This window comes from Prunus avium, chromosome 4, assembly GCF_965620075.1.
Source record: "Prunus avium chromosome 4, drPruAviu1.hap1.1, whole genome shotgun sequence".
NCBI classification, from domain to species: Eukaryota; Viridiplantae; Streptophyta; class Magnoliopsida; order Rosales; family Rosaceae; genus Prunus; species Prunus avium.
Genome location: NC_142287.1, coordinates 24,143,214 through 24,170,494, shown reverse-complemented (window position 1 = coordinate 24,170,494; position 27,281 = coordinate 24,143,214). Strand labels below are relative to the sequence as shown.

General features: G+C 37.4%; 3 protein-coding genes and 1 pseudogene across 4 annotated transcripts; 1 reads left to right on the top strand and 3 right to left on the bottom strand.

Moving 5' to 3' along the window:
* Positions 1–1,863: 1,863 nt before the first annotated feature.
* Positions 1,864–8,816, bottom strand: LOC110773330 (uncharacterized; annotated as a pseudogene). Its single transcript, XR_015835322.1, has 6 exons — positions 8,664–8,816; positions 6,124–6,424; positions 5,006–5,399; positions 2,558–4,640; positions 2,358–2,415; positions 1,864–2,213 (listed from the first exon to the last, which is right to left on the bottom strand). The product of XR_015835322.1 is annotated as an uncharacterized LOC110773330 (transcript).
* A 180-nt stretch (positions 8,817–8,996) lies between these two features.
* On the bottom strand, positions 8,997–14,669 carry LOC110773316 (nuclear/nucleolar GTPase 2). Its single transcript, XM_021977824.2, has 11 exons — positions 14,326–14,669; positions 13,965–14,098; positions 13,298–13,427; positions 12,917–13,077; positions 12,483–12,584; positions 12,284–12,388; positions 11,760–11,888; positions 11,418–11,558; positions 11,104–11,204; positions 10,526–10,583; positions 8,997–9,726 (listed from the first exon to the last, which is right to left on the bottom strand). The coding sequence occupies exons 1-11, from the start codon at positions 14,561–14,563 to the stop codon at positions 9,457–9,459; spliced, it is 1,569 nt and encodes a 522-aa protein (XP_021833516.1). The 5' UTR covers positions 14,564–14,669; the 3' UTR covers positions 8,997–9,456.
* Positions 14,670–17,082: 2,413 nt separating this feature from the next.
* LOC110773329 (nuclear/nucleolar GTPase 2-like) lies at positions 17,083–19,466 on the bottom strand. Its single transcript, XM_021977840.1, has 6 exons — positions 19,433–19,466; positions 18,464–18,597; positions 17,787–17,916; positions 17,406–17,566; positions 17,284–17,362; positions 17,083–17,153 (listed from the first exon to the last, which is right to left on the bottom strand). Exons 1-6 carry the CDS (start codon positions 19,464–19,466, stop codon positions 17,083–17,085), a joined length of 609 nt encoding a protein of 202 aa, XP_021833532.1.
* Positions 19,467–22,466: 3,000 nt separating this feature from the next.
* On the top strand, positions 22,467–24,224 carry LOC110773328 (homeobox-DDT domain protein RLT3-like). The gene is made up of 4 exons (XM_088252377.1): positions 22,467–22,697; positions 22,802–23,404; positions 24,022–24,126; positions 24,177–24,224. The coding sequence occupies exons 1-4, from the start codon at positions 22,467–22,469 to the stop codon at positions 24,222–24,224; spliced, it is 987 nt and encodes a 328-aa protein (XP_088108503.1).
* Positions 24,225–27,281: the final 3,057 nt, after the last annotated feature.

Genomic DNA, 27,281 nt, shown 5'->3' with positions numbered 1-27,281 from the left:
ATAATAATATTGGTATATTATATATGCAATGCATGATGTCAATGCTTGCGTTTGCAACAGGTTAATCACATGCATTATGCATTACGGTTTATTTAATCCGATTAAATGTATACATCTGATGTGGTAACTAATGTAAAGAAAAATCGCTACACTTAAGCCTATGGCCTCTGATTATTAATCAATACTTATCAAAATTGCATTTGAATATAAATATAATAGTAAAACCGTTCTACATTTTTGAAAGAAAGTCACTGATTTAAATCTAGTATTTTTGTAGGTAATAGTTTACTCAATACCTCGAAATATGACTATGCAAAGATTTGATCACTTTGTTATGCGTAAGTCACTCCAACTCGAAGTTGTGGGTATACCTTGATGTTGATGTTGGGAATAACCAATCTCACCTAAACTTTTTCAAAAACAAAAAAAGATTTGATCACTTTTGACAAAATCCTATGTAAAGAAGATAAGACGGCAGCTGGTCGTATTGTATCTTCACTTTCCAAAACTGCCCCCCATGGGCCAAGATCAAGGAGGGATTGGCGCCAAGTCAAGCAACTGAATCCGTATTCTAACAGCCGTATTAATTAAGTTGGACTAAATTTGGATTGGACCTACCACTTATATACGTATGAAAAATCAGATATGCGACCTTCAAGAAGAAAAACGACCGATTGTCCCATAATATGCATGAAGGCATCATCACACTTTCACTTTTTGACATAGAATATGCATGACACTTTTAAAAGGAACCCACTACGAAGCCATGCAGCAGATGCAGTGACGTACTACACAGTGCACTAGTAGAAGATGCTTCGTTTGAAAAAGAAATTGGAAATTTGTGTCGGTTTTCCGATGTTATTAATTCATGTGTTATAATATGATTTGATGATGAGTTTATATTTTAGACTTCATTGTATTAAAAAAAACCATTGTAAAATGAGTTTTTATTTTATTTTAAATGTGGCAGTAATGAATGATGTTATAAGACATATATCTATTTATTAAAACTATCTCTTGAGTCCATGACATATCAACTACGTTGTTCGCTCATGATATAAGTTATAACATGTAGTGTGACGTTTAATTGCTATTTTGGATTTCCTTTTTTTTTTTGGTTGAGAAATTCCATAATTGCATTCATAATTCAATCATAAAAAGCCATTAGCTACAAAAGGGTCATTACAATAACGGAGCGGTCTAACATCAAAATTAAGACAATCTGGTGTACCTCCACTAACGATCACGTATGATCGAAAAAACTCTAGCATAGTCCAAGTGCCGACTCCAACTACTAAAGATTATGATTTTCAAATTGCTCCGTGCTGAAAACGCGTTTGTTTGTTAGGTGGGCACAGAGTTGCTTACAAGTTTGGCTTGGGTCTTGGGAAGAGACGGATGGCGCTTACCAGTTGCCAGTTGGCCCAGCAAATTGTTAAGGATTTAGTTAAGGCAGTTCAGGAAAGTCTGAAAAACTGTGGGATTTTATAGATGTTTTCTTGCTGAAACCAATATTTTGACAAACAGTAAATTGATAAAGAGGATGTTTGTGTGAGATTGAAAAAAAGAAGGAAATATAATGTGATCACTCACCATCATTCTTGACCTTGACCAAAAAAAAAACACCATCATTCTTGACTTTCATTTCGTGGGTTCCATGAAGTTTCTTCCCATCAGACTCAACTCCACATTGGTGGAGGAGATTTGGATAATTGCTGGCCTGCTCAACACACCATGTGAAGTGGAGGGTGTGCTTTTGCTATCAAATAATAATGTGATGTTTTATGCTTAGATATAGCTTTCGGAAGAATTGCCTGAAATTTCTCAAGACCTTGATGATATGAAACAAATGGATCATAGCCCTATTCAAATAAATGAATTTTGCATTTAACCAAAGATTGTTTGCCAAGGCATCACTTATAGTTCATGGAAAAGTAGGAGGGAAAAGAGAGGAAGAAGTCTAAGAAAAATTCCTTAAACATTTAAATCATATTCCTTAAGCCATTCAACATTCTCCTGAACGAGTGAGGCAGAACAGAAAACATCAACAACTTATGTTCCTGGGACGAATTATTTTTCAATTTCTTCATCAATTTCAGACCTCAAGCATGGAGAAAAATTGCTATTGTAGAACTTTGATGGAATGCAAATATTGGCTATCATGCTTGGGGTAGCCTTCAAAAGCAGAGAGATAAACCTAAGCAGCATCAACTCTGGAGGCAGCAGAACAAAAACATGAAAGCTTAGAAATGACAGGTATAATATGAAATTATGAGTTACATGGCTTGCTAGAATCGCATCAAAAAGAATTTTTCGGATAGTTGAGGGAGGTTGTAAACAGAGTTTAGGCCAAATACCTTCCCTCATTTTCTCCACAGCTTCAAGCGAGGGCTTACGATTGGTTTTCTGCAACCACTGAGACAACAAAAGAACATAACCATTGAAGAATACACAAAATACGCCACTTAGTCTCCCAAATTCCACTTAAATGTCTAATAACTTAAATAACAATAAAGTGAAACAAAAACCTCATGAAAAATGCTAGAGTATCACTTACGTAACTGAATCGATGGATAGAGAACTCCACAGGCAGGGAAACAGCAACAAAAATTGTCAGTAGCAAGACCATGTTGGAGTCAAGGCCAAAGATCATATTTCCTGTGTATCTTCTTCCATTCTGAATTATTCTCGTATTCAAATACTGTAACTCTATTTCAAGTGCACCGCAAAATATTTGTCTAAGGCCAGTACATAGGACTTCATAAAGGGTGCGATAAAAAATATTGCCCCTTAATTGATAGACAGAACCAAGATCCCAACAGCACACCAAAACTATACCAACCACACCTACATAATATGGACAGAAAATCCTTGCTGTTCTGATCTCTAACCACACCAATGACATTCATTAGGAAAATACAAAAGATGGGTACCCTGCATTTCTAACATTTAAGATAAAATTCACTGCCAGCTAATCACAAATTTGAAAAGATGGCAAGAAAATTGGCTAAACAAATGTTCACAGCAGACAGAGCAAATTTGTGTTTCTATTAAGTAATATCATGCATTAATTAATATTAATATAACGTTAATGATCTCCTTAGTTAAAGCACCTCATCATTTATAACTTAAACTAATACATTGAAAGAAACCAAAAAGATCTTTAAAAACATTGCACTTGGCACTTCAAAAAGATCCAAGTGAAATTTTCAGGGGATATAAGGTAAAGACAATTGGCTGCCAACATTAGCAACTAGCCAAATCTACCAATGCCTGCATGAAATATGCATTGGGAGTATACTCTGTTGCAAAATAATTATCTTGGAGTGAGGGTCAACAATTAAAACAGCCAAATGTCCAGAAGATGCTATCCCAGACCTGGAAACATATTTTTCAACTAGCTACTGGAACTCACAATCTCAAGCAGGCACAGTGCTTTTTCCTTGCAATCTCATGGTCTTGTTATGCAACCCCTCCATGAATGCAGGATTTGCTCTTAATATATCCTTGACATACGAAACTCTAGCATCCTCAGCCACTTTGTTAGCTTTCCCAGCTTCCTCAATGAGGGAAAGAAGAGTCCTAAGGCAATCCTTTCTATTTTCTTCTCAGTGTTCAAACCTTCACAAGTGAGAGAGACAGAGACAGAGACAGAGAGATAGAGAGCGATATATATATATATAATTTTCCTTTGCAAAGAAAAAAGTTTCATTAAAAAAATACAAAAAACAAAAACGTTGCAATTGCATAGAGTGGATAAGATGTTGTAGTAATGAAAGGAAAATGTGCAGTACTACTAAATGTTGATATATCAATTTTCATATGCTTTATTTATGCTCAAATACTTCTTTCCTCACTTTTGGGTGGATAAACTTTTTTCCGCTTTTAAATAAGATATCTTGGATGTATAAACTGCATTCGATAAAATTACTGCACACATAATTTTCAAGGACTGAGCAAGACATAACAAAAGAATCTTCTCATACATTCTGCAGGGCCTATAACTATTAGTTTCTCTTTGTGCTATAGGAGGAGGGAGAAGTAATAAAATGCACAATCAACAATATCATGTGGGATGTATAAGAATAAAAACTTTGAAATCTGAACAACTATTAACCAGACTAAGTACTTCATATAATAACAAAACTAATGATAGAGAAAGAGAGCATGCAATACTTCAAATAATAATAAAACTAATAACAGAAAGAGGGCATGCAGTTGACGTATCTCTCACTAGTAATTGTAAGCTCATCTTTCCCTGGATTGTACCGCTTTCCGGCCAACTCTGAGCCAACGGAATTGATGCCTTGAAAGCCGAAGTTCTTTCACTGTAACAGACACTTTCACTTTTCTATTCTTGGGATGCCAGGCATCACCACCAGGAGCAAAGACTGCCTGTGTTCGCCACCTAAGGATTGGTCCTTCGCCTGGTGGGTCATCTACCTCCTTTTTCTTGTCCCGTCCAGCAGTCTCATCAAATTGTGGGGGCCTGTCGGCTTCCATCTTCTGCACATATCACATGACAATCTCATCCTCAAACACCTTAAGCAACTTGTAAGCTTCTTCAGGTTCAAGTTCCCCTCTTTCACACATATCCCCTAGGTCAATGAACTTCTCTTCAACCTTCCTTTTCATGTCATCTGGAAAAGACAATTGCATTGCAGATTATTTGATAAACACCAGTTTGAACCAAAAATGCAACTTCCATGCCATTGAAACACTTGGTACTATATTTGTCTGTGTGAGAAACAAAGAAAATGATTGACAGCTGAATATTGGACGCCCAGAAATTTCGACTTTGGGAAAGGTCTAGCCATGTAACTAAAAAATACAACTTTTGCAATCATGTCAAAATAGATAAAAAATGGTTAACTTAAAAAGTGTGTGGGCAGACAGACCCACATATACAGAAAGGTTAACAGACAAACATCTAACATTTCAAGTAGGGAAGCGGACTTGATAGAAATAAAGCATCATACAAAATGGAGTGACTAGAAGTGTATACCTGGCAGGAGCTTATCCCAGCTAAGCATATCCTCAAGAATCGCCTCACACCCTTTCATCCTTCATAATCCCATGCTTAATTGCATCCCCAACAATGCCATCCCACTTCTTGTCATCCATGTTGAAGTACTCATCTTTTACCATCCTGTTCATGATTACATCCCTTGCGTTATACAAGTTATCAATCTCTTCATCTGTGTCATACATTTCCTCAATGTCCGATTCAAACTCTTGGTCCTTAACACCATCCACCGGTTGCATTTTCAGATCATCAATCAGATCATCATCTGTTTCCTCATGCTTCCCAGCCAATCTCCTCTGCAGAATCGCTTCAAGAATCGATGGGAGTGCCTCCTCATCAGCCTTAAAGTATTTATCTATCCGCACTTTCAGCTCTGATTAGCCAAAGCATTCAAATAATCATATTTCCTTTAAATTAGTCACACTTTCTTATATCCAGTGGCAAACATTACAGACCGGACACATGTCAGTAACTTCCGTGGCATGTAGCTTTCATAATTGTTATTTCTTTTGGGTATCAAAACATAATCCCTACTACACCACAAGTTACTGGAGAATGGAATTCAATGATTTAGAATTTGAGACGAATGCTATAGTTTTCGTGTCACCTAAGTCTATTTGCTGGTAGATTTCATTAGAGATTACATTCTTTATGGTCGGCAGGAGAGGTTATATTTGAAAAAATAATTGTTGGAGGATTGTTTCCACTAAATGTTAGTGACCATATCCTTACTGATAATTTTCACAAGCTTAGTCTGCATTATGAACTTTCATTTCTATGCAGAATGAAAAACACTATCCTTGCATTTTCAAGCAAATCTGAATTCAAAATCATAAGCATGAAAATGCTAACACCTCTAAATCCCAGAACTCAACAAATTCAAACGGTTTTGCAGGCCATGAATAATGCAAACTGCAAGTGATTAAAACACAAAAGAGAATATAGCAGCTGAATCAAATATGTTGAGACTGTCAGTTTTTCGAAACCGGTTTCAACATAAAAATGCAAATAATTCATAGCTAAGAAGTTGAGAGCAACCAAGAAGAGCCAGTGACTGAAAAAACCCAAATTTATATTTCTCAGAAAAATCTTAATACCTTTGTTACTGACATCATCCACTGCAGCATTGCAAACCCCTTGATTGTGTGGTGAAGACTCGGTCGAGTAAAAGCTGATTCTGGGGCGAGTCGAATCAGCGAGAGGAGCGAGTTGGGATGGAGGGCCAGGATTGTAGCAAGGAGGAGGGAGAAGACGAGAACGCGCGTAGACAGAGACATTTCTAAGAGCAGTTCCAGCAGCTGGGTTTTGGGGGGGCGGGGCTGGGGGGTTGTTTGGGCCAAAAAGCGATTCTAGCAGCTCAGGCTGGGGTGGGCTGGAGGTGGGGGCCACGAAGACGGGCTGGGTCCGAGGGCAGGTTGAGCCCAAGATCCAAAACTCCGTGTGCTGACATCAGCCTTACGCCGGGCCAACAGCTCTGGGACACGTGGCGTCGTCTGGGCGCTCCAATCGTGATTCTCTCCTCCAATCCAACGGCAGTCAATATTTTTGCAATAAAAATATGGAAAAAAATCCGAATTTTTTATTAAAAAATACCAAAAAATACTGGATTTTTTTTTTCTATAAATACCTACCAATTATCTGAAATTTGAAACCGAAAATTTTATCCGATTATGAGATATGAATAGTATTGACACGTAGGAACCCAAAAATCTTATCCGAAAATATTGTCCAAATTAATTATTTAGGTAAACAAATTTGTGAAAAAAACAAAAAAATGAATAGTATTTGCCCTTTGCCATGGCAACAGCTGGAAACCAACATTGCTTTTTGCAAAGGCAGCACTATTCACATGAATAGTAGCTGTCATAGCAAGGGGCTAATTGCTGGAAGTGCTCTAAGCAGAGCTCGTTTCATCGTTAATATTTCCCTTAGAGCACTTCCAGCAGTTTGCCCTTTGCCATGACAAGGAGGGGCTAGGGCAGCTACTATTCATGTGAATAGTGGCTGCCCTTGCAAAAGGTTGTGGTGTTTCCATCAATTGTCATGGCAACAACTATTCACATGAGATATGAGGAGACAAATTTGTATAGAGTTTTGGTGTGGGAAGTGAAAAATATGACTAAGTATTTATTTTTAAAAAAAATCTGAATTTTTTTGTATTTTTTAAAGATTTTAAAATTTTTGTTGTTGTTGTTGACGTAACCTAGGCTTGAACTCAAGCTGAACTCCCCCTCGGGCCAGCCCAGTCTCGTGGCCCCCGTCCCCCCCCCCCCCCCTTTCAAACCGTGCTGCTGGATTTGCTCTTAGAGCATCCACAATCATGCTATCTACTTTTTAGTTAAATTTTAGCTAAAAACATATGAAAGTTATTTTAGGAGTTCCCAATAAAATTTAAACTTCAATCATGCTCTCTAATTTAGGGAGTCATAAATGCTATAACTCTTTTTTAATTAGTCAATCTCTATTAAAAAATAATATAAACAATAGTTAGCATTAATTAAAGGTTTGAAATACTAATTAAATAAAGCAGCATTAAATTATAGGAAGCTACTAGGAGTCATTTCTATCTCCTCATATTTAGGAGATGGATAAGAAGCATGGTTGGAGTTCTATTTTTCTAATTCGTCTCTAAAGTTAGTCTAAAGAGACCCGTTGTGGATGCTCATAGCAACACAAGATTCAAGCGACCAAATGCTGATTTTAGGGTTGGTTTAGTGAGCTCGGCGGATTTGAACACAACGTGGAGCTTCAAAAACTAACACTTGCATAATAAAGCCCTTCACTATTGTAGCCGTGCAAGAGTTGGAACCAATTGCAAAGGGTAAATTTCACTTCAACACCCCAAAAACTAAATTTTGGGTACGAATTTGACACAAAATAGTAAAGCTTGAAACTCGGCAAATTTTCAGATAAAAAATGAAATTTTCCCTTTTATTTTTAATGGGACTAGGAATTTTACAATTGACAAATTGAACAGCAATGAATAACTTGATATGGAAACCAGATTGGTTTGGAAGTCAACAAATGCAAAAAGTCTATTTTCATACCACTATCAAAAGAATTTTACAATTGAAGAAAACAATACATATTCCCATAATTATGCATATATAAAAACACCGCATAATGCTTGCTACACAGCGGTGATCAAGGATTAAAATATCGGCCGTGTAGATAATATCGGGCCTCCAATTTACAGATATTTCGAGGGATATATCGTTATTGTTTTAGGTATCGGGAAAAAATCAACAAAAATGATAGATATAGACATTGAAACACATAATTTTGGTGTAAAACTTTCATAGATGTTATTTACATTATCAATGAATGTATTGAACAAATAAAACTCAAAATTTACTAATAATAAGATATACATATGATGAAATATAAGTGGTATGTAATGCGCGTTAATGAAAAGTTTGAAAATAAAATATTGATTATAATGAATAAACCATGCATAAATCCTTAGTTTGTTTAAACATTGGATTACAATTTAGATAAGTGTCCATCTACATAAATGAAGAGCTCCTATGAGGTTGAAACAATGAGGGACAACTTTGTAAGCCATGTGTTGAACATGGTGCACATACGTCTTTCTTGAGCTCCCTAATGTCCTATATATGGGATAGTTAGGATTAACCAAACTAGTAGATCCATAATTTGTTTCATCATCTTGAGCTCCATAACTAGTTCCACTATAATCAAACATGACATAACCATAGCCATCATAAGATTCATTTGAGTTAGTACTAGGTCTAGTTCCTATGCTCATAGATACAAAACTGATCGCCATGTCCTCTTTAGATGGATTGGAGGTATGTAGGCAGTGGACTGTGCATAAATTCTTCATATTAATAAATTATAGGGTTATGGGCTAGGATTAGCTATTTTTGGGTTCTAATTTGCTTCAATTACCTTCAAAAATTCTGAATTTTTCTGTGGTTATGTTATGGGTATCGGTAAATATCTGGGATATCGGCAAAATATCGAGGATATCACACTTATCGGGGATATATCGTCAATACAAGGGAAGATATGGCCTTACCCCCCAATATCGATGTCGACAGTTGAAAATATCGATATATCGGTGTATCGGCCGATATTTCAATCCTTGGCAGTGATCAGCCATAAATAAGTAGCATACAAAATTCTTGAGATAAAGCTCGTCTGAAAGAAAATGCCCATGCTAACATTACGTCTATGGACTACAAAAGGCGACCATATCTGGCACAAAACCATATGACTACATCATTGGACTTGTAATTTGTGGCTCGAAGCTACAAAGTTGTCTCATCCTCGAAGGCCTAAGGCTGTTAGGACGTCTCATCCTCCAGTACGAGACTACTCGGATGTTTTGCAGCATGAGAAAGCTGTGCTCATGTGTCCGCTTTGGTGGCTGGAAGCTGTTTAGGTCTTCAGTGGCTAGAAGGTGTTTAGGCCTCGTCGCCTTTCAACTCTTCTTCAGTAAAAAGATCTTTTTGGACAGGGATACTACTTAGCTGCTGAGACGAAATAATATCCGCAATGGCTTTGTAAGTTGACTCCTGATTGCTATCTACGGCGGTGTCGTTTTCTATGTTATTGATACCAGGCTCATCTGATGGCAATTCTCTTTCCGGAGGGGTCACAAAAAATGGTATCTTACCCCTCTGCCAGTCATGGAGGACCATCTTTGCCGCAGTCATCAAATCAGGTTCACCACCCTAGAAGCAGCCCAGCAAAAAATTCAGCACATGCATAACTAGGATCTTTTCTGTTATATATTCAAGGAGGAAAAAAAACAGGAGATAGCGAACATTTACAGAAGTTTCCATATGCCAGATCATAGATGGGCATAACTTGGGTCCAAATCATTGTCTAGCATCACAAGGAATAAACAATGTTCAACTAGCCCAAGGGAGGGAAAAAGGGGATGAAAAAGAAGATATAAATAACACCAATCATGTCAATTGAATTACGAACATGCAACTCTTTTGCTTCACTTTTCACAGAAGCCAATTCCCTTGCAGGGTTTTGGTTCTGTTTCATCAGGGCATACACATATCTATCACAATCCCACAGCTTGACAGAGTTAAGATGGGACCCCAATTGTCTCCAAGGGGAAGACAATATACAAATTAAAGGAAGAATACCACACTTGGAATTTGCATAACTAAGATATCACTTATTTTCTTCCCTTATACATCCCTTATATACATACATCTATATATAGTGTTCTCTGCCAGACTTATGTTGCAAGACTATGAATTTGGGTCACACATTCAGATAAAAAGTAGATAAGAATTAACCTAAGAAATGGGTCCACATTCACAGGGTAAAGACATATTCCAAATACACACGTGTGTGTACACTGTGTATGCATATGTGTGTAAATATGGAAAACATCCATTTGATAATTGACTGGGTCTGAATTGGTAAATACTCCAAATATTTGCAGGAACTAAGGGCAGAAATGTTACAACTACTGGGATAGTTAGAAAGCATCATTAAGGAGCTAGTTACCTTCAAAAGTTTGCCTGACAACTTGCACAGCTGACAGAGGAAGTCATTATCATCATCCCTGAGAACAAAAAAACCATTATATACGTGCAATTAGCAGGATTTGTATGTGAACAAAGAAATTACAAAGTACATAGATTAATAAACTAAATTGATTGCAACCCAGATTAAATAGGAGTAACAAAATAAAAACCCAACAACCTCAATAGAAAAGAGAGTAAGATAATAACAGCTAACACGATACTAACCCCGTTTCAGTTATGCTAACAGAAAAATCCTGACTCAATTAAGTTGCATGAATCATTAAAAAAAGTTTTAAAATTTTGGGTTATTTTTTTACATTCACAATGTCCGTTCTTTAGGATCTTTACTAATTTTTGGTTCCAGAGAACCACTGTGCCTTCTGTCAATCATATTTGATTTTTCCTGCTAAGGTGTAGACCATGCCCAACACTGACCATGGTTGGGAAATTGGAGAGACCACTCGCAACCAAAAGCTTAAACAGGTACAAAACACTAGAAATTTTATGCAGTACCAAGACATAAACATCAAAATCCAACACACAGACAAAGCAGCATACCAGGTCTTTATCTTATATGCTCTTTCCAGGTGGATCTTCTTAACTCGTTTTAATACTTCTCCTATATGTTCTGTAGCATCCTCCAAATTTGTGACACGTACCTAAAAAAGAGGACCAAAATTATTTACCATCTGATGTGCATATAGAATATTACATTTGCAGTCCAACAACGAATGTGGGCTCCAGGTCCACAGGGAAGAAGAAAACAGAAATGATAGACTCTAAATGGATTAAATAAACAAGTGCAGTACAGAGGGAAAAAAAAACTCAATTCACTATGAGCAGCTATACAAGCAAAAAAAGGAAAAGCATACCACGCCCTTCAGTACAATATCTGTTTCAGAGTCACCGCTTTGATAGACAACTCCAGGGCAATCAATCAAGAAAATCCTCTTTGTGAGTGTTATATATTGCCACACTTTAGTCTCCCCTGGAATAGGAGCAACCTTGCAAACCTGTGGAGCAAGAAACACATAAATATGTCAGCCATATCGGGTATCACTAGCTAGAATATTGTTTGTCACCTAAAAGACAAGGCAAATTGGTCTATTAGTACAGCTAAACCGAATAAAATGCTGATTAACACACATACATAATCTATATTAATGGAAGCACAAGCAGAAAACCAGAAGCAGCAAGGGAGTTGAGGATATTACATTTTTTGTTCGCAATGTGTTGATGACAGATGACTTTCCAACATTGGGATACCCAACGAATCCCACAGAAATGGCTTGCTTGTCACTTTTCAAGCGAGCAAATTGTCTCAGCACTGATAGAAGAGTTCCCTAAGTGCAACAAATAAAAGTAAACAAAATCAGCACATTGCACATAAAATCTGAAGTAGTATGGATAAATATAGTAACCTAAAGTGAAATAACATTAGGGCTTCTCCTATTAGCTTTTTTATGAGTTCTTATCTCATCTTTTAGACATGTAGCACGGTATGCAAACAGCAAACACAGAGAGAGAGAGAGAGAGAGAGAGAGAGAGAGAGAGAGAGAGAGAGAGAGAGAGAGAGAGAGAGCAGGAGAGGTAACTTAATGTAAGGCAATTGAGACAATAACCATGATGGGAGACAGAGGGAAGTGGTGTTAGAGGAATCTAACTTAACAGACTCTTATTTCATCAATACTGCCATGAAATTCAACACAATCAAGGCATCAACGTGAACAGAAGGTACCTTGCCAAATGATTTGTTGACGCTAGCATGAAATGCAATAGTTGGAAAGTCGTTTTTTAATACATTCAACCAACGGCTGAGCACCCACGAAGGAACCAAATCACACTGAAAAATCAAAGTAATGATAATGTTAAACAAAATCAGAAGAGGTAACACCTTCTAATTCAAGAAGACCCAAAACATGAGAAATGCAACCAACCTTGTTTAACAAAAGAACTAAGTGTTTATGTGTGCAATGCTCTTTCAAATGCTTCTCTAAGTGGTAACATCTTGTTCCTTGTGGATCCCTTGCATCCAAAACCTGAAATGGGGAGAAAAGCAGGGTTGAACTGGACAAGCATTAAGCAAATAATAGCACTAGAATAAAAAATAAACTTGTTTTCATAATTATCAGCCCAAGCAGATCTGCACATTTAATGCAGGAATTACCTTGATGTAAACATTGTCCTAACTTAACGAAAAAGAAAGCAGAAGCATAAAACAATCCCTGTTTACCATGTTACACTGTTCATCGTACAAGTAATGAAAAATAGGAATTCAATTGATATCCAAGAAAGGCAAGATTTGTAAGGAAAAGTACACAAATGAGATTAGTTATACTTTCTAAATCAATGGAAAAATAGAAACACCAACCTGGACAACAACATCTGAAGAGTCAATAACTTTGTAGAGCTCACCCCAGATACGTTTACTTTGACCCTTATCAAACATTGTATGCCGGACCAGGTCCCTAAAACCATCCCCTTCACTACCTTCTGCGGTAATGTCATCAGCATGCTTCTGCTGAAACACGTCTAAAGAGATGCAAACAAGTTAGATGCAGAACCATTGGAAATAAGAAAATGACCCCCAAAAAAAAATTCATACACATAAACTTGCAATTTTTTACTCAGAAATCCTCCGGTCTAAATCATACACAAAAACACTGACCAAATAATCAAGAAATAGAACGAATTGGTTATTACAACCAGGAATATCAAGCACATAAAAAATTCTCAGACAAGAAATAGTTACCCTGAGAACCATCAGCTTTCTTAGCTAAGGACTCATAATCTGCTGCGATGAGTTTTGGACGCTTCCTCTTTGTCTTAGGTCCAAATGCATCGGAAAATGACTCTCTCTCTAGGAGATGGACTCTGGTTTGCTTCACAGATTTTAAAAGCATGAACTTAGCAAACTAGAATACAATGATTAACTATGCCATCAGCCGGAAAAAGAAAAAAACATTTCAACCATAGGCTATCTTCTTCATCTGTTTTCATTAAGAGTGAGGCATGTCAATTTAGGAAATCTATAGAAAAATTTATTGTTCATTATAAGGTATTCACTAATTTTGAAGGGTTAAGTTGCCATTAAAATTTTTACAAGCTGGGGTTAGCCAATGTTTGGGTATGAAGATAATTGCCGGCTAAATAAAAAATGAAAACCAGTGGCTTCAACATTGCATCTAATGAGGCAGCCCTAAAGAACTCTTTCTGTCTCTCCTTTTTTTTTTTTTTCTTTTTAAGTTAAGTCAGCCATGCATCGAAGCTTGGTGAATATCGCTCCGAAACTTATGTGAGCCAAGGAAATGGAACATAACTAGTACTTCAGCTCAGAATGTTATTTGTGCACAATTGTGATTTTCTGATTCCTTGTTAAAGTTTAAAAAAAAAACCTAGACTTTACAAAAGCATCATACCTTCTGATGGTCATTCAAGAGGGACAAGGGCAGTTGCTTCCCCTTCAAAATAACATTGTAGTTACTAGCCACCGTTTTACTGTGCTCCTCGCGGAAAATGTCAAGCTGCTGCTGAGATGCAACCCGAGTATTCCCTAAAAATGAAATTAGCAACAAAAAAATTCAACAAAAATAGAAAAGGCCATAAAAGCAGGACCGCCACAATTCAATGAATGACTGAAATTTTTTAACAACAGGCATTTTCAAATATAATTACCAAGAATTTGCAACAAGCTCTGTTACTCTAAAACCTCACACAAAAGCACTAAGTAAGATCTTAACTAGACTAGAAAAGTGTATCCATACGTATACGTATACCTACCGAACCAGCGGCGATCAGGTTGAATACGAGTGTTAGGCAGCTCCTTGGACTGGAAATCGTTCCTCAAGACCTTTCCCTTGCTGTCACGCTTGGGCCTCGTCTTGTACATTTTGAGCCGGCGAACCGTGGCCCCAGTACGCGCGTCCTTGCTCTTGCTCTTTCCATCGGTACGGTTCGCGTCCAGCGAGTGCTTCGGCTTCCCGGAGATGTTTACTTTCCTCTCTGTCTTCTTCACCATCTTTGCGGCCTGTTTGGTTGCCAAGAAAGTGACGGAAACTGCCGCGTTTTGTTTTGTGTAAAACCCCTTGGGAAATAGGGTTTCGAAAGAGAGAGAGTGGAGATGGAGGGACGAGAAATTATAAGTATTTTTTGTGTGACTGGAATTGGGTTGGTAAGTTGGGGGGGTTAACAGAAAAGTTTTAAGCCCAAATATCGGCCGGTTTTTATTTGGAGCGATCCAATAATATTGGGCCACAACCTTTTTTCTTCTTTTCGGATTTAACTTGGATTAGTTGAAAATGACACGTCACACACGTACAGGTAATGCCTTGGGTTTTGCCATCTTGGATTCCTTTGGCAAGTAGGTATTATATTTAATTTTCTTCAACCTCCATACTTTCTAAAATCTATTTCCTTATTTTTTTTGGGTTTTAATTATTTAATTATTTATATACCTAGTTCACAGAGAAAAACTCATTGACTTTCCCTGTTTGCCTTTCACCCAAACCTTCCTAAGGCAACAAGGTTAACAAAACCACACACTATATATACACAGTTATTAATGGTTCATAAGCTAAATTTTTTTTTTTGGGGTTAACCTAAAGCAGCTCTCTATAAGCACACTAACAAGATGAAGAGAAAAGCTTCAGAAGTAACAATGGAGCAGAAAGAAGCGAAGCAGTATAAAAACAGAAGGTACGTGAGCTTCTCAAAGAGGCGTAGCGGCCTGTTTAGCAAGAGTAAAGACTTCTGCAAAAAGTTTGAAGCAGAAATCGGCATTGTTGTACTCTCCGAAGCAGGCAGGAAGCAGGCAGGCCTTACTGGTCCCCGGACAACCCTTCCCTCGACGCCGTACTCGACCGCTTCATGCAATCAGACCAGGCACCTACTAACGCCATTGATTTCAAGGTCAAACCGCAAAAGAAGAGGAAGAGAGAGGAACAAGATAATGAGGTTCAGGGACAACTTGCGGAGGAGGTGAAATCATGTCGAGCAGTTAAGGACATGTTTTCGTTGAGAGACAAATACTTGGTGCTTCTTCAAGACTATACTAACGAGACGATGAAAGGTTCACATGTTTTGGAGAAGGGTAAGGCAAAATGTGTCTCGACCTCACCATCAGACCTAAGTTTTGAGGATAGTGTTTGGGTGGACATATGTTCTAGTTCAACCCTAAAGCTTGATAGTGAACATGATCACCGTCTTGGGAACAACAATGGTGTCCACGACGGCCGCAATGACGGGTGGTTTTGGGATGAGATTTTGGAAGATGGTTACACACAAGGTGTTCTGATGGAACCAATATCGAAATCCAAAGACGTTTTGTATGATTCAAACCCTAAATTTCGAGAGTGATCGTAATGTGTTTGATACTCATCATGGTAACATCAATGGGGGAAAGGGATCTTCTTGGTGCAAAGATTGGGAGGATGGTAAAGCGCAATGTGCCTTGATGCAACCAATTTCGAAATCCGAAGAGGTCTTGCATAATTCAACCCAAAATTTGGAGAGTAATCATAATGTTTTTATTGATCAACATGGCAACAACAATGACGATGATGGAACTTTTTGGGATAGAATTTTGGCATATGATAAGACTCATCAACTAGCAAATTCTGAAGACGTCTTGTTTAATTCAACCCCAAATTTTGAGTGTGTGATCGTCTTAACAACAAAAACGACGGCGATGACAACAACATATCTTTATGGGACAAAATTTTGGAAGAGGGTAAATCGGAATGTGTCTCTTTCCAACCAATATCAGAATCTGAAGACTTCTTGTATAATCCAAGCCTAAATTTCGAGGGTGATGATCGTAGGTTTGATCATTATCAAGGTGACAACAATGATGATGGGGAATTTTGTTGGAATCACTACTAAAAAAAACTCACACTACCTACTGATTTTGATTTGTCCCCTAAGTTGATTTTTGAGACAATTATTTGTCTCCACTAGCAATTGAGACTATGCAGCCACCATTGTTGTATCAGTGTCCTAGTTTGGCGTTACTATTAGTTATAGGGTACCATTTAGTGAGTCAGTTCTTCCCTATTTTCCCTTAAACAAATACATTTTTAAGATACAAGCCATTCAGTTAAGTCAACCCAAGTTTGCCTACTGATATTGGAATGGTTTCTTTTAAAATAGGGACGTATCAATTACATCAGTGAGCCATCTTGTACTATTCACGTTGGGTAATCAATCCTCATTCTATCATTAACTCATTAATAATATTATTTATATATTACATTTAAAGCCATCAGTCCCCATTCACATATATTAGTTAATTTTTTTTTTTTAAAAAGTGCAGTAATTTGAAATTAGTGCACTTTCAATATTGATTTCTATTTAATAATTTATAATAATAAAAAAGAATTTTGGATGAAATAGTCCAGTATACTTGCTCCTCACCAAGCCTCATCATCTCCATTTCAGGTTGCTCATTTTTCTTCCTCTACTCTTCATTTTGCACCCTTTGCTCTTCAAGTGCTTCTTGCATGGTCTGTACCTCTGTTCATACCCCTCTTTGCTAAGTTACTATCCCATCCCAGGCACATCAACCCATGACACCCCAGCTCCAAATCTTCTATGTTTCTTCAATTCGTTTGCTAAAATCAGCCTGCCCAAAATGCTTATATCAGTAGAAAATGGAGGCGGCTTGAAATGTATGTTAGTTCAAACATCTCTAACTTTAAACTTTAGAACAAACTGATATAGAATTTGGCAGCTGATGAGTACCTGCAATTGTAGCATCATCCCATCCTTGTAGAATGCTACCAATTGTAGTAGCAATGGCGACCATCACAGCTCCCCTCATCTTTTCACCAATGAATAAATGAGACCCCTAATATCAAACAAACCTGGACAACAACATCTGAAGAGTCAATAACTTTGTAGACCTCACCCCAGATACGTTTACTTTGACCCTTATCAAACATTGTATGCCGGACCAGGTCCCTAAAACCATCCCCTTCACTACCTTCTGCAGTATTGTCATCAGCATGCTTCTGCTGAAACACGTCTAAAGAGATGCAAACAAGTTAGATGCAGAACCATTGGAAATAAGAAAATGACCCCCAAAAAAAAATTCATACACATAAACTTGCAATTTTTTACTCAGAAACCCTCCAGTCTAAATCATACACAAAAACACTAACCAAAGAATCAGGAAATAGAACGAATTGTTTATTACAACCAGGAATATCAAGCACATAAAAAATTCTCAGACAAGAAATAGTTACCCTGAGAACCATCAGCTTTCTTGGCTAAAGACTCATAATCTGCTGCGATGAGTTTTGGACGCTTCCTCTTTGTCTTAGGTCCAAATGCATCGGAAAATGACTCTCTCTCCAGGAGATGGACTCTGGTTTGCTTCACAGATTTTAAGAACATGAACTTAGCAAACTAGAATACAATGATTAACTATGCCATTAGCCGGAAAAAGAAAAAAACATTTCAACCATAGGCTATCTTCTTCATCTGTTTTCATTAAGAGTGAGGCATGTCAATTTAGGAAATCTATAGAAAAATTTATTGTTCATTATAAGGTATTCACTAATTTTGAAGGGTTAAGTTGCCATTAAAATTTTTACAAGCCGGGGTTAGCCAATTTTTGGGTATGAAGATAATTGCAAGCTAAATAAAAAAATGAAAACCAGTGGCTTCAACATTGCATCTAATAAGGCAGCCCTAAACAACTCTCTCTGTCTCTCTTTTTTTTTCTTTTTAAGTTAAGTCAGTCATGCATCGAAGCTTGATGAATATCGCTCCGAAACTTATGTTTGCCAAGGAAATGGAACATAACTAGTACTTCAGCTCAGAATGTTATTTGTGCACACTTGTGATTTTCTGATTCCTTGTTAAAGTTTTTTTTTTTTTTTTTTTTTTCTAAAACCTAGACTTTACAAAAGCATCATACCTTCTGATGGTCATTCAAGAGGGACAAGGGCAGTTGCTTCCCCTTCAAAATAACATTGTAGTTACTAGCCACCGTTTTACTGTGCTCCTCACGGAAAATGTCAAGCTGCTGCTGAGATGCAACCCGAGTATTCCCTAAAAATGAAATTAGCAACAAAAAAAAAATCAACAAAAATAGAAAAGGCCATAAAAGCAGGACCGCCACAATTCAATGAATTACTGAAATTTTTTAACAGGCATTTTCAAATATAATTACTGAAATTTTTTAGTTGGCATTTTTAAAAAATAACCTCTCGCATGCGCAGAAATGCGTGTGGAGAGGCCAATTTCCTCGAATGATGCAAATCACGGTTTGACACATATAAATTAGGAATTATAATCTTGTATAATTATAGGATTCCTGTATGAGAAAGTCTCAAAATAGCTTGATTTTTTTTTCACATGTCCATTTGAAGAGAGAATGTTAGCGTAAATCATTTTATTGATGTAAATTAGGAATTGCAATCTTGTATAATTGTAGGATTCCCATATTAGATGGGATTTGTATACTTGTACACATATAAATACCATCCTAGAAAGAAGAATAAACCACTCAGAATTATGCCACCCCACGCGGCTATACTATTTTTTAATAATAAAAAACCGAGAATAGCCGTGCGGCTATACGCTTTTTATTAAAAACAAAAACCAAGTATAGCCAATCGGCTATACTATTTGTAAACAAAAAGGACCCGCCTGGCGCTAGCGCACATTTCGCCACGCGTCACAAATAGTATAGCCGAGTGGCAATACTATTTTTAAATAATAAAAATCGTAGTATTAGCGTTATCCAAATAACTCTCTCTTCTCCCTCGCGCTGAGTCTGGGCCTCTTTGGCTGTGTTTCCAGACATGGGGCAGAAGACGAAGAAGCCAGGAAAAGGCAAAGAGAAAGCAGCGAAAGCTAAGGAAAAGAGAGCTCGCAGAGAGACTAGAAGCTCTCACTGAGGTTGACATCAATGCCATTTTGGTAATTTCATTCTCGAACTATGCATATATATATATATATATGTATGTCATTCTGTGCTTGTTAATTAGAGTTATGGATCATTTGAGAACAGCTAAAATAGTTTGGGGGAGTTTTAAACAGTGTTGGAAAAAAAATCGACCTACGCGGCCGATTTTTTGCAATCGTTGTTTGTGATTCCCATATGTATGTCATTTTGTGCTTGTTAATTAGAGTTATGGATCATTTGAGAGCAGCTGAAATAGTTTGTGGGAGTTTTAAACAGTGTTGGAAAAATCGGCCTTGGCGGCCACTAGCCGCTTGACGGCTGATTTTTCGCAATCGTTGTCTGTGATTCCCATATGTATGTCATTTTGTGATGTTAATTAGAGTTATGGATCATTTGAGAACAACTGAAATAGTTTGTAGGAGTTTTAAATAGTGTTGGAAAAATCGGCCTAGGCGGCCAATTTTTTCCAATCCTTGTCTGTGATTCCCACCCAAGATTCCTTTTTTGTTATTGTTTTGAAGATTCTGCTCCCTATTTCTATCTGATAGTTTATTTGCACCAAAGTTATGATGATTGTGGAATTTCAGAATTCCCATCTAAATTCATTGCAAGAATTTCCTAAACTGTATGTATTTTGCAAAATTTCCAAAATTTAAGGCTTTAATAATATATGTTATTTCCAAAATTTCCAACAGACCATATGGCACTATCATGGAGGGTGTCAAGTTGGGAGGGTTGTTGATAAAGGATATAGAGTTCTTGGTATTGATTCTCTGAGGGTTATTGATGATTCTCTGGGTGCTAATCCTCAAGCTACTGTCATGATGCTTGGAAGGCAAGTATACTTGGAAAACATATCATATATACATAATCTTCACGAAAATCTTATACTAATTGCTGCTTAAACCTGCATTTTGGTTTCGTTTGTTGTGCATGTGGTGCAGGTACTTGGGGCAAAGGATTCTGCATGACAGATTAGTCCATGGATCATAAAAGAAAAATAATGGTAGAGGTAGAGATATAATACTGAAGTTATTTTTGTTGTACAAAGTTGTCCTGCTTTGTGACTAAGCAAGCATGCAAAGTGACTTTGCCATGTGGCTTTGCACAATGCAGGGAAATAGTGTGATTTTATATAGGTGGAATGGAAGGTGGAAGCCATATATACAAGCAATTACTAATTTCCCTGATCCCTTTTGTTAGTTGTTGCTATATAGCTTTGTCTGAGAGGATGTTCTTGCTATGTGCTTATAATTTGGTTTGGGATACATAATTGTGATCATAGTTAGATCTATTTAATATTATTATTTTAACCAATGATCAGAAGCAAACCATTTTGATCCTACTCGCAATATGGAATTTGTGATTCCATCTGAATTATTTGTTTATTTGTTTCATTTTCTTCATGTCTCTGTTCTGTGTTTTCAACTTTTGAAACTTTACCTAGTTATATGTTCTTACAAAGTCTGAATTCAGTCCCCACCAGCCGAAGAGGTTATGCTAATCTTTTATGGTGCGTTTGGATGAGGAAATTTAAAAGTACAAAGCATTTCATAAATGACGGAATTTTAAATGACGGAAATTAATGTTCTAGAATTTGTAAAGTTTCTTGTTTGGGTGACGGATTTAAAACACGGAATTTAACATTTATTTGTAAAGTCTTCTATTTTAAAAACTCAATCCCTTGGGATTTTAGAAATGACGACTTTTAGATAGAATTTAAAGTTGGGATTTATGATCTCCAAATTCCATGTTTTTTCCCACGCGGAATTTCTAAATTTCTATGTTTTTTTATCCAAACACGGAAATTGGTTCATGTCAATTTAGAAATTTTGAGTTTTGTCAAAATCCCAAGTTTATTTCCCTCATCCAAATGCACCAATTTTGCTTTTGTTTTTTTTTTTTATCAAGTCATCCCACACTTTCTTTTCTATTTTCTTCTGTCTTCTTTCTCTGGATAAACCCATAACTTATTACTAGTCTACATACTCAAAGACTTTGTTCACCATTTTTAAAAATGATTTTGAAAAAAATATGGAGTTTGGACTCTCGGTTCTAGTGTAGTAGTATGGTTGTTAAGACTGATGGAAGGCGAATATTTAGATTTAAGCATTGAAGAAAAGTTGAGCGCAATAATGGCTCCAATTGATCTTCTTCATGCAGGTTCAAGTTTCAGAATGGAGGTAACATATATATACATATAGAATCTTTGCATGGACATTGAAACCTTTTCTTTGTTTTGATTTTTCCCACTACTATGAGGTTGCCCCATTAAATGGAATGTGTTCAATCATTTGTAAGATAATATCATCTGAATGGTGCAAACTGCATATATATAAATACTTTGACAATAAATATTATTTGAATATTCAATGAGATTCAACTAGCCGTAATTATTATGGTGGTTTATAAGTTTTCAAACCTTGATATTATCCGACTTTTACTTTTCCATTTTCTGTAACCTTGATATTTAAAAAATAAAAAAATAAAAAATAAAAACTGCTAAACCCAATGTTTAAGCCCATTTTACAAAACCCAACCCGTTAGGTCAGATGTATTCTTCTTCCCAGCGTAGTCTACACTCCTTCCTCTCACTGTTTCGACTTCATCTCTCTCTCTCGGTCTTTCTTCATAACAAGCAGCGCCTCAGTGCCACCTTAAGCGTCGCCGCCTCCTGCGAGCTTCAACCGGTCGACGCCTCAACGGCAAAACGCCAGCCCAGACCTTCCCAGGCGGGGTATGCGGGCGCTAGGCGGCCTAGGCGGCGTAGGCGGGGGCTAGGCGACATAGGAGGCATAGGCGGGCGTTAGGCGGCGCCCAACTCCCTGGCGGCTACTCCTTACGATTCGGATGAAATCACGGCGGCGCCCAACTCTCTTTTTCTTCTCATTCTGGTTCAGGGGAAATTAAGAGGTTATCAACTAAACAACATGGCATGCCCAGGCCAACCTGGGTTCATGCAGGACATACGAGTGGTGCAAAAGAAGATTATACATTAAAGTTTCACCCTATGGATTCTTCAGGGTCAATCTCAAAGTTCTCTGACGAGAGATTCTCTACAAAAGAAAGAGAAGTGCGGTTTGACTTACACCCAATGCAATCTGTGTTTTTGGGGTCTGATCGTAGATACAATACATACTGGCTTTTCTTGGGCCCTTATAATGCATATGACCCTGGACATAGAAGGGTTTATTTCGAATCTTCAGAAGATGGTCACTGGGAGGTGATTGAATCAGAAGAGGTATTATGCTGAACTTTTGTTATACGATCAATGTGATTGTAGTACATATTGCTTGACCTTGTATAAGTTATAATATTTACTTGCTTTTCTTAAACCAAATGCAGGCTCTGTGTGCTTTGTTGTCAGTTTTGGATGACAGGGGTAAACGAGAGGCTCTGCTTATTGAATCCATAGAGAAACGATGCCAAGCGATGTCAAGTAGAATGGTAAATAGTGATAGAATTGACAACTTGGCGCAATCTGATCAATCTGAACTGGATAGTGTTAGAGAAGACACTTATTCACCATTATCTGATGTAGAAAACAACTTCTCTGGAATTGCAAATGATTCTCTGCCTTCATCTGGAGTTGTGGCTCTTGAAGTTAGAAAGAAAGGAGAACAACAGAAACAGAAATGGAGCCGAATCCAAGCATTTGATTCATGGTTATGGAATTCCTTTTACCTAGATCTTAATGCTGTCAAACATGGTAAACGATCCTATTTTGATACACTTACTAGATGTGAAAGTTGTCATGATTTGTATTGGAGAGATGAGAAGCACTGCAGGATTTGCCATACAACATTTGAGCTTCATTTTGATCTGGAAGAAACGTGTGCCATCCATGTAGCCACATGTAAGGAGAAAGAAGCGAGTGATACTTTTCCTAAGCATAAGGTCCTCTCATCACAGATCCAATCACTAAGAGCTGCAATGCATGCAATTGAGGTAACCCATCATTTGGATTTTAGCTTTGCATTTTCTGATATTTGTTTGTTATAGTAATGAAGATGTCCTCCAGTTAAAAAGATTTCAAGCTACACATATCTTTGAAAGACTGGAGGAGAATAGGACTTCAGTTGAGGATCAACCTAGGAATGAATTAAGTGGTCATGGTTTCGATAATTAGAATGTGACTTTGAGATTTATGTGCAATCAAATCCGATAGCTTTTATATAATAATTATAAATAAATTTTTTTTAAAAAAAAAGCAGAGAAAATCTCTGAAGTGCAATAAGATTTTAGATGAAGGGATGGGGGATGGTGGGAAAACAAGGCCAAAAGAGGAATTTAGCATTTGTTACTGGGAAGGGATTGATGAAAATGCATACTGCTGTGAATGGAGCAGAATGGTTGATTAGCATCCACCTGCCCTATCTGATTAGTTATGGCCTCTGGTAGCTAACCCTAAATAGTGGGATTATTTTAGTTGGATTTTGGGGACTGAACCTTTTGATTGTCTGATGCTTAAAACAGATTATATATTGAAGACATTTCTATTCGCCCCAAAATTTTTAATGTTTTTCCGTGCTATATTGATCTCCACCTCCCTCTGCTTTGTGCAGTCAGTCATGCCAGAAGATGCTTTGTTGGGTGCTTGGAAAAAATCTGCTCATAAGCTATGGGTGAAACAACTAAGACGTACCTCATCTTTGGCTGAGCTTTTGCAGGTTTTCTATTTTCCTCATTTCACACTATCTATTTTTTGTTTACTTTTTAGTCGGAACCATCAGTTTCTTTATTGTTTACTCGTGCAGGTTCTTGGTGATTTTGTTGGTGCCATCCCATCAACAAGGACCGATTATATGAATGCAATATAGTGCAAGGTTCGTGTGATTTTAGTGAAGAACTGATTGCGTCCTTTGCATGTATGCCCCAAACAACATCTGCAGTTGCGCTCTGGTTGGTGAGATTGGATGCCTTAATTGCTCCCTACTTGGAAAGAGCCCATTCTCAGAAAAGGCTGGAAATTAGTGTCAGAGGTAATGATTGAATATAATGCAGATTGGTGCTTGACAATTGATAGCTGTTCAAATTTTCGCCATCTTAAAAGCTTCTTTTACTTCAGGGAAGCATGCTCCAAAGCAATAGCACCGCCTTTTTTCGGTAGATTAGCCAAATTTATTAGGACTGATGGAAGGCGAATATTCAGATATTTAGATTTAAGCATTGAAGAAAAGTTGAGCGCAATAGTGGCTTCAATTGATCTTCTTCATGCAGGTTCAAGTTTCAGAATGGAGGTAACATATATATAGAATCTTTGCATGTACATTGATACCTTTTCTTTGTTTTGATTTTTCCCACCACTATGAGGTTGCCCCATTAAATGGAATGTGTTCAGTCCTTTGTAAGATAATATCATCTGAATGGTGAAAACTGCATTATATATAAATACTTTGACAGTAAATATTATTTGAATATTCAATGAGATTCAAGTAGCCGTAATTATTATGGTGGTTTATAAGTTTAACATTTTCAAACCTTGATATTATCCGACTTTTACTTTTGTATTTTCTGTAACCTTGATATTTAAAAAATAAAAAAAATAAAAAAAAACTGCTAAAAAAAGTTTACTTTTTTTAATATAGGGCCATTTTAATACAATGTTTAAGCCCATTTTACAAAACCCAACCCGTTAGGTTAGATTTCTTCTTCCCAGTGTAGTCTACACCTTCCTTTCTTTGTTTCGACTTCATCTCTCTCTCTCTCGGTCTTTCTTCATAACAAGCAACGCCTCAGTGCCACCTTAAGCGTCACCGCCTCCTGCGCGCTTCAACTGGTCGACGCCTCAACGGAAAAACGCCAATCCGGACCCCCCCAGGCGGCCCAGGCGGGGGCTAGGCGGGCGCTAGGCGGCCTAGGCGGGTGCTAGGCGGCCTAGGTGGCATAGGCGGGCGCTAGGCGGCATAGGCGGGCGTTAGGCGGCGCCCAACTCCCTGGAGGCTACTCCTTACGATTAGGATGAAATCGCGGCGGCGCCCAACTCTCTTTTACTTCTCATTCTGGTTCAGGGCCGAAAATTAAGAGGTTATCAACTAAACAACATGGCATGCCCAGGCCAACCTGGGTCCATGCAGGACATACGAGTGGTGCAAAAGAAGATTATACATTAAAGTTTCACCCTATGGATTCTTCAGGGTCAATCTCAAAGTTCTCTGACGAGAGATTCTCTACAAAAGAAAGAGAAGTGCGGTTTGACTTACACCCAATGCAATCTGTGTTTTTGGGGTCTGATACAATAGATACTGGCTTTTCTTGGACATAGAAGGGTTTATTTCGAATCTTCAGAAGATGGTCACTGGGAAGTGATTGAATCAGAAGAGGTATTATGCTGAACTTTTGTTATACGATCAATGTGATTGTAGTACATATTGCTTGACCTTGTATAAGTTATAATATTTACTTGCTTTTTCTTAAACCAAATGCAATCAAATCCAATAGCTTTTATATAATAAATAAATAAATAAAAGCAGAGAAAATCTCTGAAGTGCAATAAGATTTTAGATGAAGGGATGGGGATGGCGGGAAAACAAGGCCAAAAGAGGAATTTAGCATGTGTTACTGGGAAGGGATTGATGAAAATGCATACTGCTGTGAATGGAGCAGAATGGTTGATTAGCATCCACCTGCCCTATCTGATTAGTTCTGGCCTCTGGTAGTTGGATTTTGGGGCCTGAACCTTTTGATTGTCTGATGCTTAAATTAGATTATATATCGAAGACATTTCTATTCGCCCCAAATTTTTTAATGTTTTTCCGTGCTATATATTGATCTCCACCTCCCTCTACTTTGTGCAGTCAGTCTTGCCAGAAGATGCTTTGTTGGGTGCTTGGGAAAAATCTGCTCATAAGCTATGGGTGAAACAACTAAGACGTACCTCATCTTTGGCTGAGCTTTTGCAGGTTTTCTATTTTCCTCATTTCACACTATCTATTTTTCGTTTACTTTCTAGTCGGAACCATCAGTTTCTTTATTATTTACTCGTGCAGGTTCTTGGTGATTTTGTTGGTGCCATCAACAAGGACCGATTATATGAATGCAATATAGTGCAAGGTTCTTGTAATTTTAGTGAAGAACTGATTGCGTCCTTTGCTTGTGTGCCCCAAACAACATCTGCAGTTGCACTCTGGTTGGTGAGATTGGATGCCTTAATTGCTCCATACTTGGAAAGAGCCCATTCTCAGAAAAGGCCGGAAATTAGTGTCAGAGGTAATGATTGAATATAATGCAGATTGGTGCTTGACAATTGATAGCTGTTCAAATTTTCGCCATCTTAAAAGCTTCTTTTACTTCAGGGAAGCATGCTCCAAAGCAATAGCACCGCCATTTTTCAGTAGATTAGCCAAATTCAATCCCTCAATTTTTTGACAGATTGAGGAGCATTTAGATGTCCATTGTACTGCCAGATCAGTGGAACTGTTGCAGGCTTTGAAACCGCGGTACTTTGTATGAAGCTATGCTTCTAGTTTTCTATTTAGTTGCCATATATGGCTATTGAGTCGGTAGATGTACAGCATGAAGGAAAGTTGGGACGTTTAATAGATACAAGAGTTTAATATCACTGAAGCCTGCTCCAGAGAAATATCCTCACGTTTATCCTATATTCTCTTGTGAAGATTATGGCAGCCTCTTTACTGTTTCAGTCAACGGAGGATTCAGATTTTGTTCATGTATTCTTGTTCTAGTTTTTTAAAGCAGGAATAAAATGTTGTCAAATGTACATTGCTGTAAAGAAAAACAAAAAACTGTATTTTTTTTTAAATAATCTTGTAGAATTGAAAGTCATCTTTGTAATAATCTTGTAGAATTGTAAGCAATGAGCTTG